Source organism: Carya illinoinensis, chromosome 1, assembly GCF_018687715.1.
Source record: "Carya illinoinensis cultivar Pawnee chromosome 1, C.illinoinensisPawnee_v1, whole genome shotgun sequence".
Taxonomy (NCBI): Eukaryota; Viridiplantae; Streptophyta; class Magnoliopsida; order Fagales; family Juglandaceae; genus Carya; species Carya illinoinensis.
The window spans coordinates 18,019,050-18,034,249 of NC_056752.1; the positions used below are offsets into that span (position 1 = coordinate 18,019,050).

Here is a 15,200-nt window from a genome sequence, read left to right on the forward strand (position 1 = left end):
GCATAATACACTATTAAGAATTTGGTCACTTAAAAATATGAAATGTGTTTTTATTATGCTATAAAGCATGAAATCTCACTGTTTAGCATGTTGCATGAAAATATCATTTTTGCATGAAACGTACCACAAGATACGAAATGTACACATGTCATGAATAGATTTTTGTCGTGAGCATAGTATGAAAAATATTTTGTCACAACCCAATACTAGAATGGAGGAACATCCTAGTGGAACTCTTTTGTCCACTCCGGAGTAAGTTAAAATGGAGTAACAACCCTTGGGTGACAAAAAACAATCAATAGCTTTCAAATGATATCTTTTTAAAAGATTCCAAAGCGAAATTGTATATGATATCTAATGTAGGTGGGTGCATATGTTGTGATGAAATGTTTGAGATCAATGCAGTGAATGATTTATCTGGGCAGCACTAAAGATGCAGTGTCAACCTAAGTTGTGCTATGGTCACGGGTAAGTACCCACGATGCAAAATGAGAAATCGTGATGTTAACATATGTTTCTAATGATGGCTCTAATAATAAGAAATGATATGTTTGAAAAGATGAGTAAGAAATGTTCTCTATAAGAAAATATGCATCAAAATTTTCTTCAAGATGTTGAGGAATTTGGATGGACGACGAATATAGATTTTCTGCATATCATGCATACCTCTCATGTTTATCATCTTTCATGTGTTTATTATCTTTGTATATATTGGTTGTTAATTTACTAAGATTTCAATGAATCTCACTATGGCAGTCCAAACTATCATTTTCTTCAAAATGGTTGAAGTTGTAACAAGTCCAAACTTTAACAATCAAGATGGTGATGAACGCCATCCCTTAGTTACGGATGACTGAGAATGAGCCTGACCTCAACCGCAACTTGGAGTTAATAGTGATGTTTTTAGATATGGTTGTAGTTACCATGGAGCACATTAAAGAAACTCATGTGGAGTCTATCTATAATAAGGAGATGCTATCTCCAAACCATGTTTGAACTTGTGCCTTATTATTTGCACATTTGTTAAGTAAGGGTATATCTATGTTTAATCTTAAATCTTAAATTTTGTGATGTTTAGTTCATTTTGATGCAAAAAGTTTTAAAAGTCACGTTTTTTTGTTGCTATTATTGCATACTGCTATATGTATGATAGGTTTAATTGCATATTATTTGTCATGAATGGGGGTATGTAATCTTATGTTGCATGTCCTAATGCTCCAAGTCTCCATTCCATCCCAAGCAGAGGTCGGAGACGTCACAAACCTTTAGTGTTTAGACATCATTTTACGTGAGTGGTGCTAGCCTTAATGTTTGTCTCCTTGTGTTTTTCACATTAGTTGGATTTAACACTACTAAAGCATCATAGAAAGTACAGTTCGAATATAAAAGCATCAGCGTTCAAACACACATAAAATGTGTCCACCCTTTTATGCCAGATTAGCCAACCAGTCATCCAACTATGGTTGTAGAGTATCAGGTCGTTAGACAAGTCTTACCAATTAAGCATTTAATCTATATAAATGGGTTCAAAGCACAAACCAGATGGAACTTCTACAATCTGAGAATTGATACACTCTACATGCTTTATTCTGACTTAGACATCAAAGGTGTCCTATAACATACCAAGCCTCTCTTATTTACTTGATAATGATCATCAGAGACTCTTAACAAGAGTACGAAACACGTTCACAATAGATATAGTTATAAATTTTACAAGCAATCAATCTATTTGAAAAACTCCATGACCTCACAACTATAAGCTGTAAGGCATTCATATCTGATGCCTTTAAATCCAGCTTTGGTTGCCAAGGCCTCAAATTCTTGCTTCGTCCTTTCCTTTCCTCCTAGGTGTTGAGCCATCATAAGCACATCAAGTTGAGAGTTGCGCTTCATAAAAGTGCTGACCTCGGGCATCATTGAAAGAAATGCCTCCACAACAATTACCTTTCCATCATTTGGAATAGCTGTATAGCAGTTTTTCAGAAGCTTCAAGCACTGTTCATCACTCCAATCATGAAGTATCCCCTACAGAATTATCCATAGATGCGATCACATATATCTTGAACAAGGAATGTTACTCTTCATCATGTATTTATCAATCTCAGTCATACTCACTGATTTGACAGTCTTTCAAGTTGTTTCATAGGCCAACCACTTCAAGTGAAGAAGAATGACAATCTATGTTGAAGAATAGTATTTCTCACTTTGAACTCCGTTATGCATTTTTGTGAAATTTTTATGCTAAAAGACAACAATACGATCTCCAGAAATTTGAAAGAGATGTCTGCATCGCCTTTAATTTTTAAAATAATGCTATATATAGTAACAACATGTAGATCAGTATTTAGTGACCATATTCCTTGTAGTGAGAATCACTACAAGTTAAATATTATACTCACCTTCATGAAGATTGCATCTCCTTTAGGAACGCTTTCGAACATATCTCCTCCTACATGTTCCACACCTGCAACTTGAGTTAATAAGCTTTTTATCTACATATATAGCTCTTATTTTCCCAAACCATGTTGTTATCTAAGAAAAATCTAGTTGCAAGCATAATTATGCACTAATATGTGCACCAATCTATTATCATTGGTCAAAAAATAGATTTTATTGAAAACAATGCTAATTTAAATTTTAAGTATGAAGAAATCAATATTGGTATGCAGATTAGTACGTGACTTTACTTGAATGTAGTAAAACCCTGTTATCTAGCTTTAAACTTATGATCCAGCATTATTATTCTACAATCGGTACAGAGTAAATATCTAATGCTAGCAATATTTGATACAACCTTTCTGGACCATAGAAGTATGAACCAATGTTACCAGGTTCAGGTCAAACGGGTTGGCTCAATTATACGTGATTAAAAAAAAAGTTAATGGCAACCGGAACCATAAACTTGCAATTAAAATGCATAGTTGTTTAAATTAAAATTATATTGTAATACTAAAATCCTAACCTTAAAACTTTAAAACCCAAATATTATTGCTACGAGTTTGTTTGTGTATTATGCTGATTTCATGAATTTTAATTAGATTTTCAGTAACATTTTTGGATTATATTCTTAATTATTCTTATGGATATTTATTTGTTTTGTTACGAATATAGGTGTAAATGATTGTATTTGATACACTCACATAGATATATATATGTTATAATAAGTAATGCTACCACATACAATTGTAAAATATACAAGTGTCGTTCAGTTATTTTGAAAAAAAATGTGGTCCACTATTAAAAAATTAATTGTTTTCAATGCGAGTCCCATATTTATTTACTTTTTTCAAAGTAGTTGCACGGCGCTTATACACTTACGATTGCAACTATCATTTCTCTTATATAATATGATTCCAACTTATAAACTTCAACTAATCGAATCAAATAAGTTATAAAATCATTGTGCGAATGATGACACTTATACCCATCATTTATTTAATGGGGTTTGAGGAACCTGACATATTAAATTAAATAGATGGGTTAGAATGGAGCCACATAGTTACCTACCCATATCTGTCAACGCGACAAAACCTTGATCCATATTGAACAAGATTTAATTGCCCCTTAGCTCCTAATTGATTTAATCAAATTTTAACTTGGTAAATAACATTGGAAATTAGGTGGAAATTTATGAATTGAAATCATACCTGGATAAGATGGGGCTTGTTGTATAACATGAGGCAAGTCAAAATTAATACCCTTGATGTGGGGATACTTGGAAGTAATTAAATTAAGCGCGCCACCTAGGCCACCGCCAACATCGACCAATTGCTTGAGTGGCTCGAAGCCCTTGTAGCACTCAAGGATCTTCTTAACAAGCATTGTAGTGTGATTGAGCATGGCTGTGTTAAAAACCTTATTAAACCTAGGGTCCATGCCAAGATATTCGAAGGCATTCATGCCATGAACCCTATTGAATGGAATTCCTCCCTCAATAATTGCATCTTTTAGCTGGGACCTACAAATAGATTAGGGCTAAATACCATGATCCATCAAAACATAATTGTATATCAAGGACATACATACTCAAAAAAAAAACAAGGATGCACAATCTTAGTAGCACGTGGCAGATGGTGAGAATAAGGTCTCATTTAGATATTGATACAAGATAAAAAATTTGTGAATAACAGTGAAATTATTTGTAAATTATAATGAAATGGTTTGAGTTAAGATGTTTTATAAAATTTTGAGAAGAAAAAAAGAATTAAATGAAAGAAATTATAAAATTGAATGTTTTTATTTATTTGGAAGTAATTTAGAAAATATGTAATGATTAGGTAATAATTAGATGCAAAAGTTAAAAAAAAATGAAATAATGTAAAATTAAAAAATAAAGTGATAATTTGTATTAGTCGCTTAAACGACATTATATACATTTTAGGCTAGATGCATATTTTTTATTTTTAATCCGAATTGATGCGATCCAATGCATGGGAACTGGGCACGTGTCTTTTGGCTTTTAGTAAATGCTTGTGCTCTTTATTTATTTCTATTAATTTTGTTGTAAGTTTGAAAAAACAAAGTAAATAGCAGGTCAAAGAACTTAGAAGGCGGAAATTTGGTTGTTATGAGAGAGTATAATAACAAGCTAACTAGTTTTGGCATATCGCTAAAGAAACAAATATGAAACCTTAAAGATGATTACGAAAAAGATAGTTTTTATCTTAAAATTATGTAAATCTAAAATCTTCTTCTTCTTTTTTTATATTGAGAGATTTTGGGAGGAGGATCGAACTAAGCAACATGCTCTTGACAAATCTAAAATTTACTTTTAATATAGTTTCTATTAAAAACAAAGAAAGAAAATCATGATTCGAGAAATGAAAGAAAGTTGTTCTCTTTTTAACTTTCATATCCTACCTATAAAAAGAAAATTACTTTCATTTCCTTCCCTATTGTTTATAATTTTCTTTTTAATGGGCCGGGTCCATTTAATTAAGTTAACTACAAGCGTTCAAGCATCCAATTGTCTAAACACACCCATCAAGAAATTCTCCAATCCCTAATCTACTCGTACAATGTGGAATCGTGGTGAAAATCTCAGCACTTAATCCTCACTTGTGGCCTGTCCTACGGGTGGAGACCATCCGACGGCTACACGTACTGTAGCAGTAGCTTGTTCACCCCAAGATCTATTAAATCTCATTATAATTGAAAAATAAATTTCACGCTACCTATAAACAAAGAGGTAATAAAGTATTGGACATGTTTATAATATTATAGTAAATTTTTTTTTTTAAATTAGTTTTATGAGATGGGTTAAGTTCATAAATTTTTTTGATGATATCAAAATCTGCTAGAGCCCACGCTACTTAAGAAAAACTTTTATTTTTTATTATTAATTATTAGCAATTAGAAAAGCTCTTCGCTATGGGTGATTCTAGATTTGGGAGCACGTGGCCCGCTACAATTCAGAAGGGGCGATTTTATCTTGTTTGATATTCTTGTCATATTTCAAGTTCTACGGAAGAAAAGTTTACTTTGAGACAAAGTGTTATTACAGTAAAGAATTTTATAAAAATAAATTAATATAATTACATTTATTTCATAATAAAATAATTTTACAGTTAATTTACAAATTATATTTTATGACATTTTTTTGTAACCAAACCCTTTCACTTATTTTTAAGTATACATTATGGATTAAATAGAAGTAGAAGAAATAAATAAAAATATGAAGGGAAAATAGGTACACACCAGCTAGCTAAGAAGACCTTGTCTTGAATGAGAGCCATCATAGGGTAGTAGGAGATTCCATCTTCATCAGGGACGAAGTGTTTAGACACAGGTGAAAGAGCATAGAGCCTCTGAAAAGATCCAGCATCATCAGCACCCGCAAAGCAACTCACCACAGAATGGCTGGCTAGCATCCTGAGGATGCGGTCCAGCATCTTGGGTGCCTCAGGATTTGTGGTGGACATTTCTACTGAAATCTGTGAGGGGGAGAGCTTAACTCCAGGACCTGCTTTGGCCAGGATTTCGAAAACGCCAAGCTCAATGACCGTTTGCAGGGCCATGGGCAGCACAATTGAGTTTGCCAGTTGCCCGGCGTAGACGAAGCTCTCATCTTCTTCTATTTGGTCACCATCAAGATTGCTTGGGTGGAATGCCGCATGAGATGCCATTATAGAATCTGAAGTTAACTCTGTTTTGCTCACAAATTGGAAATTATTAGATCATTGGCAGATTTATAAGCGCCAGTAATTATAATTATTATTATTATTATTATTTACATGAGTGGGGTGGGGTTTGGACCGGTTGTCGGTGTGAGACCAGGCGCCAAATTATTGAGGTACATAAACTGTGGCCATAAAAGTAACCGTACATGTATGTCCACCCAAAAAGTAAAATTAAGGTGGGTTTAGAGAGTGATATTTTAATCAAGAGTAATAAAATAATTTGAGTTGAATATTTTTAAATTTTATAAAATAAGAAATAAAAGATTAAATAAAAAATATTATAAAATTAAAATATTATTATAATATTATTTTTGTGATTTAAAAAAAATTGAATTGTTTTTTATTTTTTAATTAAAAATTTAAAAAATTGTAATGATTAATTTGAAAAAGTTGTAATGATTAGTTTGAAAATATTTATACTTAAATTATATTTGAAAATGAAATTAGGTGAGATGAGATAAAAATTTTAAAATAAGATCTATTTTCAAACAAGTGCAAGAGAGCATTTTTGGAAAATAAAGGCTATTGTATGGTTTGTTTAATATAAATAAATGGTATAAAATAGGGAAGATAAAAAATGAAAAAATAAGAAAATAAAAATAAAATTATATAATTCGATAACGTGGACCCAACATAAATGTAGAGGGTAGGGGTGAATTCGGTCCGGTCCGGGGAGATTTTGTGGACCGGATCGAACTTATTCGGTCTAGGGTTTTCCCACCCTGGACCGAACCGAACTCCCTCAGGACCGGTCCAGTCCAGTCGGTCCATTCGGTCCACTGTTGACTTTTTTTTTTTTATCCAATGAAATTTTGTTTGATACTTATGTAATTATATTTAATATATATATATAGTATACTATTATATATATATATTAGTAATACGCTAATACTATTAGTCTATTAGTAATAATACTATAACTAATAACTATATGTAATAATAGTAATAGTGATAACTATATATGTAACTATAAGTAATACTAATAACTAATACTATTAGTCTATTAGTCTATTAGTACTAATACTATAACTAATAACTATATGTAATGATAGTAATACTATATGTAATACTATATTAAATAATAGTAATACTCTTATTACTAATACTCTATGTAGTTATAGTGATTTAATACTAACATATTACATATTAAGCTAACTATACTAATACTATTATAAATTTACAAATATATGATATATTATAATTTATACCATAACTTTTAAAATATGTTAACACATTAATATTTATACTAGTACTATATATTTTTTTTGATTTGTTATACTAGTACTATATATTATAGTTAATAGTTATACATTAAAAAATATAGTAATACATTGATACTAAATATATATAATTATAGACTTATAATGATTTAATTATTATGAATTTATGATTAGTATAACTATTTAATTGTATTAGTATTAGACTATTAGTAATTCAATTTGGCTATATTATATTATTAATATTAGTTATGTTGAATAAGTTAGTATAACTATATTCTATATTATTAGTATTAATATAAATATTAGTATTAGTTATAACCATATAGCCTATATTAGAATTGAGAGTCTTAAACTATATAATAGACTAATAATATTAGTACAACTATATAAATATATTGTATAGCTATATATTAGTTTCAATTATAGTGATTAGTATAACTATATAATAGTAGACTATTAGTATAACTATATTTTAGTATTAGTTATACTGTTATGGTGATTTAATATATTATAATTTATATATTATATTTATACTATTAACTCTTATAATATATTAATATATACTAGTACTACATATTATAGTTATATATTAAAGAATATAATAATACATTTATAATAAATATATATAGTTATATTTCTAGTGATCTAATTATTAACTTATTATGATTAGTATAACTATATAAATTATATAATAGTATATTAGTATTAATAGTAGACTATTAGTATAGGTCACTATAACTATTGTTGAAGTATTAGTTATAGTGATTTAGTATAACTATATATTAGTATAAGTATAACTATAGTCTATATTAGACTATTAATATTTTTTATACCATATATAATTATATTATTAATTATATACAACTATTATATAAATAATAAATTTTTTTTTTTAATTTCGGTCCGGTCCTGTCCGGGGTGAAAAACCCCTGGATTGGGACCGGACCAAAACCCTTCGATCCCTTAAAAAATGGACCGGATCGGACCCAATTCAATCCGGTCCGGTCCAAAAGTGACCGGTCCGGTAGGTTTATCCGGTTTGAACCGTCTGATTTTCAGCCCTAGTAGAGGGGGCTCCATGACCTTCAATGGGAACCCAATAGATTATTGTGCTATGATTATGATACCATTGATTCTGACATAGAGGAAGATTGATATTTTTTTACCCCACTTTGGTTAGTTTTGACGAAACATATATAGTTCTATTTTCATAATTGTGACGCCCCCAAATCCCCACGCACGGACACGGGGAAATCGAGACGTCCGGATGGTGACAACCCGGGTCACAACCCTATCGACGAGTGCCAAGTGTGTGCAAAAGCAACAAATGTGCACGAATGAACACGCAGCGGATAACGAAAGTCATATAACTAAGTACCAGAATTTTCTTAATATAATACAAGCTGTTTAAAACATACATAATTAAAATATTACAAAAACACAAATATAGTTTTAAACCAAACTATAAAGCATAACTTCGACATCAAAACTCCGGCCGAGCCGCATCCTCGAGCTCAGCCTCCTCCTCCTCCTCGAATCCTGCACCAAAATCTACGAAACCAAATATGGTACCGCAGGTAAGTAAAATCCAAACACCACCAGATAAAAGCATATAGAACTCAAACAATATGCATGAATTAATGCCAATGCGTAAAACCCATAAAATCACAATTTCCACACACGCCAAAAATCCCATTTGGCCCAACAACAAACCCGTTCCAAAAACACGCCAAAAGTCACATTTGGCCTTTACTTATCTCAAACCAAAAACCATTTTATCCATATGCGCCATGACCTCCCCTAGGGGTCATCCGCACACCCTGGCTCCAGTGCCACACCGCAGAGTACCACCACGCATGTGACACCTAACGAGCGATGCCCAGTTCCACGCCCCGCGTGTTCGTAGCCAAACATCCTCTAGCCCTCACCAGCAAAGGGCCACGGAGTCGGTGCGTAGGGCGATGCCCGGTTCCGCGCCCGACGCGTTCGTAGCCAAGCATCCCCTAGCCCCTGCTCCCGTCGTCGCCCAGCGACGACCCAGGGGACATCTGTAACAGCCCGCTAGAAATTCAATTGTGGAATTTCTTTTGACCTTAAGAACCTCGTGAAAATTCTGTAAATTTACACGAATCGACTAATTGCATAGGTTTTAGCCTGTCAACATAGTTAGTGTTATTACTCACTATGGTGCCAGAAATGCGATTTTAATTATTTGATATAGTTAGAAGTGTCAGAATACATTATAGTCTACACCACTAGGCTTAATTGAATATTTAGGATTTTTCAGTACTAAGTTTATTACGTTTATTTTTGGAGTAAATAGTAATCTCGGTAAACGTACTAAACGCAGTGTTTTCAAAATCACAGTGTGAAATGTCTAAATTAGGTTAGCGAAATTTTATTTGGATACTTGGCAAGATCTTAACCACACATAATGAATAGTATTAGATATTTAGCACAAAGAGAAACCATTAGATGGGATTGTGAAGGAAATCAAGGTGTGAGATCATGACACCTAAGCAAAATACACATTTGAAAAATATCTTAAGAACATAGATTTAAAATACACATGGAAAGATTTTAACCACCTTACTCTTCCAAGTCTACTCCACATTTAGAAAATATTTTAAGCTAATTTCGTAGATATTATTGGGTAAAAATATCTTGAGTTGATTTTTGTAGATATTATTAGGTAAGAGAGTCCTACACTCCACTCTCACTCCGGTAAGAGAGTCCTACACTTAACTCTCACTTTGGGTAAGAGAGTCCTACACTTAACTCTCACTCCAGCCTCATCTCTTCCATATCTTATCCACAAATATCTCCAGCCACCCCTCCCCACGAAATTATCTTCATTTATGCTTTCCATTGAAAGAATACCAAACACTCTCTCTCGGATAGCTTTTAGGAGTTCTTTTGCACACCCATTTCGAAGCTTTTGTAAGTGTTTTATCATAAAGTCTCCTTCATATAAGTTGTTCCTCTTTGAGTCTAGTTTCCTTAGATATATTTTTCGTATCATTCCATGGTCATTTGGTCAGTCAAAAGTATTTTTAACCATGGAAAGGTCATTCTGGGCGTGAATCTGGAGAGTATGTTATAGTTTGGAGTTTTTGACCAAGCTAATGGATAGATATTGGTCCGAAATTTTTATGGAGTATTGTTAACATGTATATATGACTATTGGTTGAGGATTTTTGCATGATTAAAGGTTTTGATGAAAGATTTTCTTAGATTTAGAAACTTAGAAGCTGGAAGAGGAAAAACAGTTTCTGTTTTGAGAAAGTTTAACTCTTTGGTGGTCTAAACCTATTCTAATGACTTTGATAATTTTATTGGAGGATCCTAAGCATCTTATATACATGTTATATTATTCTTTTGAAGATATTTGATGTTAGTTTCAAAGATATGAAATTTTATGTAAAGAGATATTCAGATAAGCCAAAGTGTGGATGTTCTTGGCTAAATTTATGTTTTGGTTAATTTTTAACCATGTGATCTTGAATTAGAAGCTTATATATGTTTTAGGACATCTTTTTAAACCATGTGATGGTTTGGTTTGAAGATCACATATTTATAAGTCATAGATCAAAAGGTTGATCAAAACAAGTTGGAAACAAAAATCAATAGAAATAGCATATGGGAATTTCGGCTCTATGGAGTTTTAATAGTTGTGATTAGTTTTTAATTTTGCTGAGTTGATATTTAAGTTTAGGACAAAATTTACATGAGGAATGTAAATTTTGGAAACTTTTGGAGTTAGTATGCAAAATCCTTAAGTTATGGGTTAAACGGTCATTTTCCCACATGTAGAGAGTAAAATGGAAATTTTACTATTTAAGTTAGTATCTTCCATATTTCAATTTATTAGTGATTTAGTGCTAATTTTTAGAATCACTAATTACAGTTGCTCGAGATCGCGCTTGAGGTTTTAATAAGAAATGCGAAAATCGAGGTAAGTTAGCTTTTAACTTACTAGCAGTCTACTGTGTATGTATGCTAAGTAAAGGAACTACAGTGTATGTATGTATGTATGTTATCATATATGTCATGCCATGCCAAGTTATCACGTAATTGTCTATTATACAGAATTTATTCTATCATCAATTTTTATCTGTTACATAATATACTCTGTCATGTATTACTGTACATTACAAGTATGTCATGTTAAATATGTTATCTATTATATGTTATGCCATGTTACGAAATGTTTCTATCTCAAGTTGGTCATGTATTTCAAGTTATGTTCAAGTCACGTTATGTTACGTCAGGGCTTCAGTCCTTTCGTATTCCAGTCACGTTTCATCTTGATTACTTATGTATGGGGTCACAGTAATTGTGACGCATACACTACGTGAGACACAACAACTGTGGAGTGTGTATTTAAGCAGTTAAAGAATAAGTTTCCGTAGAATACATGGGGCCACAACAACTGTGGAGTATGTATTTACACGTAGAATACATGGGGCCACAACAACTGTGGAGTATGTATTTTTCATGTTAAGTCAAGTTTATGTAGAATACATGGGGCCACAACAACTGTGGAGTATGTATTTAACTGCATAGTGATGTGTGGAATACATGGGGCCACAACAACTGTGGAGTATGTATTTACACATAGAATACATGGGGCCACAACAACTGTGGAGTATGTATTTACACGTAGAATACATGGGGCCACAACAACTGTGGAGTATGTATTTTTCATGTTAATTCAAGTTTCAGAGCAAGTTCATGCTAAGTCAAGTTTCAGATCAAGTTCATGTCAAGTCAAGTTCAATTTATGATTCAATTTAAGCTATGTCAATTATGCTATGTTGTACGCTAAGTTATGCTTTAATTACTTATGAATTTGATTATGCATTTATGCTTTTACTGTCATCCATGCATCATTAGTCTGTGTGGAAGTTTTTTGTTAACTTGCTGAGATTTGTAATCAAATCTCACTGTGGTAGTCCCAACTACCATTCCCCCCGAATGGTAGATCTTGTTACAGGACCTGAAGGAGGATCAGGAGCTGACCAACTAGACACAGTCGACTGAACGACGGTGCGTCGTTAATGTTAATATAGTAGTTAAATTACTACTTGTACGATGGAGTTGCATCTCCAGTACTTTTGGATCATAACTATTTTGGACTAGTGCTGTGATCTTAGTTATTCAATGGATCTTTATGTATGAAGTATGTTTTAAGCATTTGGGATATTTTCAATTTGGTGCATAGTATTGCTAAAGAAAAATAATTATCCGCTGCGAATATTGCATAATGTTAGATGCATGTTAGGAACATTGCATCTTATATGTCATGAACGGGGGCAGGTAACCTGGTGTTGCATGTCTCGACGCTTCAAATATCCGTCCAATCCCGAACGGAATTTGGGGGCGTCACAACATCACTCAGTTTATTCCGCTCCCGAATGACCAGAGGAGCTCCACTGAGATAATACCCCATCCCGGCTTGGGGTCGTGATACACACGCACCCGTAAGTCCACGTACGCCAATAAACAGGCTTTTCTCAATTAAACAAAAATACACGTGCATGCACCATGTAAATGCAATATCGATGCGCAAAAATAAACAACCAACATATATCAATAAAACAAGCAATTCCGTCCTCCATCCATCCGACCCCCGAACTCCTCGGACTCAGTCCGGAATCAGCCAACCAACAGATAAAATATTTATTGAATGAGCAAAATATATTTAAATCTAAAAGTAGAGTTTGGAAAATACTTACAACGCTATATGGTATTTTTAGAAAGCTTGCGGCGTTGCAAACGGCGGAAGAAAAGCAACGTAACAGTGTAATTTACACTGTCGCCGTGGGTAATAAATTACCCATTTTCGAACGGGGACAAACCAAGGCACGAAATTGATAAGGAATGGTCTTGAGATATTTATGAAACTAAAGGAAACGAGTTTTGGCCGTGGGTGGTGGTAGAAATGGCGGTCGAAGGCCAAAAAGGGGCTGAACGGAGTTGAGCTCGTGGGAGCTGCTCCGGCAATGGATCGAGGCCGGAAATGAGTGGTTTAGGTCAGCAAGAGGTAGGGGAAGAAGCTGTGAAAAGATGGTGGCCGGAGGTGGTGCGACGGCGCCGGAAACGGTGAAAAACCGTATGGCTTGGAGGAGCTCGTGGCGGCTAACGGTGGCTCGGATGGAGGTGAAACTTGGTGGGGATGTTCACCGGTGAGAGGGGAAGAAAACTGGGTGGGTGGTGTAGGCCACGCTACCGGCGAGCGGCGGTTCAGGGCTGCGAAAGCAACCGGCGACAGGGGCAAAAACAGAGCAGGTGTAGCGACTTCCGACGGCTCTCGAAAGCTAACGGCTGGTCCGATGGCTCTGAAAATTGGTGGGGATGATCTCTGGTGGAAGGGGAAGAGAATGGTGGTAGCGGTGCACTAAACGGTGGCCAGACGGCGGAGAACTGGCCGGTCAAAGTGGCGGCGACGGGAATGAGAAAAAGGGGCAGATGTGCGTACGTGGGAGAGGAGGAAAATGGGAAGAAGAAGAAGAAGAAAAGAAAGAAGAAAAGAAAGAAAAGAAGAAAAGAAAAGGAAAAAGGGAAAAAGAGAAAGAAAAGAAAAGAAATGAGGTACAATCCTCACCTCTGGAGTCCAACAACCGATCCGCCGAAAACGATATTAAAAACTGTAAAACGACTAAAATAAATTAAACACAACATCAAATAAATTAAAACCAATTTAAAATACATTAATTTAAAATAAATAAACTAATATATTAATTAAATTAAAAACAACCCTTCAGTGAAAATACACGTAAAAACGGGTCATCACATCCTTCCCCCCCTTAAAAACAAATTTCGTCCTCGAAATTTGCAAGATCAACCACCAGCGCTAAAAAAATACAGGATACAACTCTGAATATAACTGAAAGATACATATCATCGACAACTCCCAATAAAACCAATGGTTATTAACTTCACATCATAAATTGCTAATATCGGCGACGCCTTTGCTTTACCTTCCGAATTTTCATCCTATTCCAACCTTGGTAACCTAATAGCCACTTCCCAAAATTAACCATCAATAAATAAAATTTGCACGACCAAAAGATTAATCTCCCATTAAAACTCTGAATTACTACTAATTCCTCAAAATCGATACAAAATTTGAACTTCTAAAAATCTCCAAAAATCATGCTTTCGCGCGCACTCTGATAAGTCACCAACATACATAAAGGCTATATCCTCAAAAATTAATATCATGAAGTACAAGCTCAATTCACACCTAACCACAAGAAAACGTTTACCACATTTCCATAGAAAATCATATACTTCCAAAAACCACAAATCTCCACTCATTCCTCAGTTGGCCATCGCTGCCCTAAACGAAAATCGACATTCCACAAAAATACATCCATTGATTGATGACAGAAACCAGTACTAATCAACCTCTAGGCCCCAATTTGAAAACACATAACACCATCCCAAAATACACCTGTCTCTTCTAAAGATAAGGAACATCTCCAAAAGGCCCAAGTCCTTCCCGGCCAACCAACAAGAGCGCCTATAACCTCTATCCGATATCCCACAATTCAAGCTCATTTCCTATATTTTGAATATAATCTAATCTTGCAATAACTAACTCACCATAAACTACCATTGACTTCACCTAGACATAATCGAAATGCTCTTGGTAACTCACCCACCTACTTGTACTCTCAAAAACTCTAGTTTTAGCACAACTAATTTCTTCATAGCACTTCACAAATAAATCTCAAGACAGGCCATACTGTTTAAATCTTCAATCCATCAAAAACTATTAAACAACACTCATGGA

General features: G+C 33.9%; 1 protein-coding gene across 1 annotated transcript; it reads right to left on the bottom strand.

Annotated features, from left to right (window-relative positions):
- Nucleotides 1–1,492: 1,492 nt before the first annotated feature.
- Nucleotides 1,493–6,172, bottom strand: LOC122312475 (caffeic acid 3-O-methyltransferase-like). The gene is made up of 4 exons (XM_043127099.1): nt 5,698–6,172; nt 3,648–3,958; nt 2,400–2,464; nt 1,493–2,025 (listed from the first exon to the last, which is right to left on the bottom strand). Exons 1-4 carry the CDS (start codon nt 6,123–6,125, stop codon nt 1,726–1,728), a joined length of 1,104 nt encoding a protein of 367 aa, XP_042983033.1. The 5' UTR covers nt 6,126–6,172; the 3' UTR covers nt 1,493–1,725.
- Nucleotides 6,173–15,200: the final 9,028 nt, after the last annotated feature.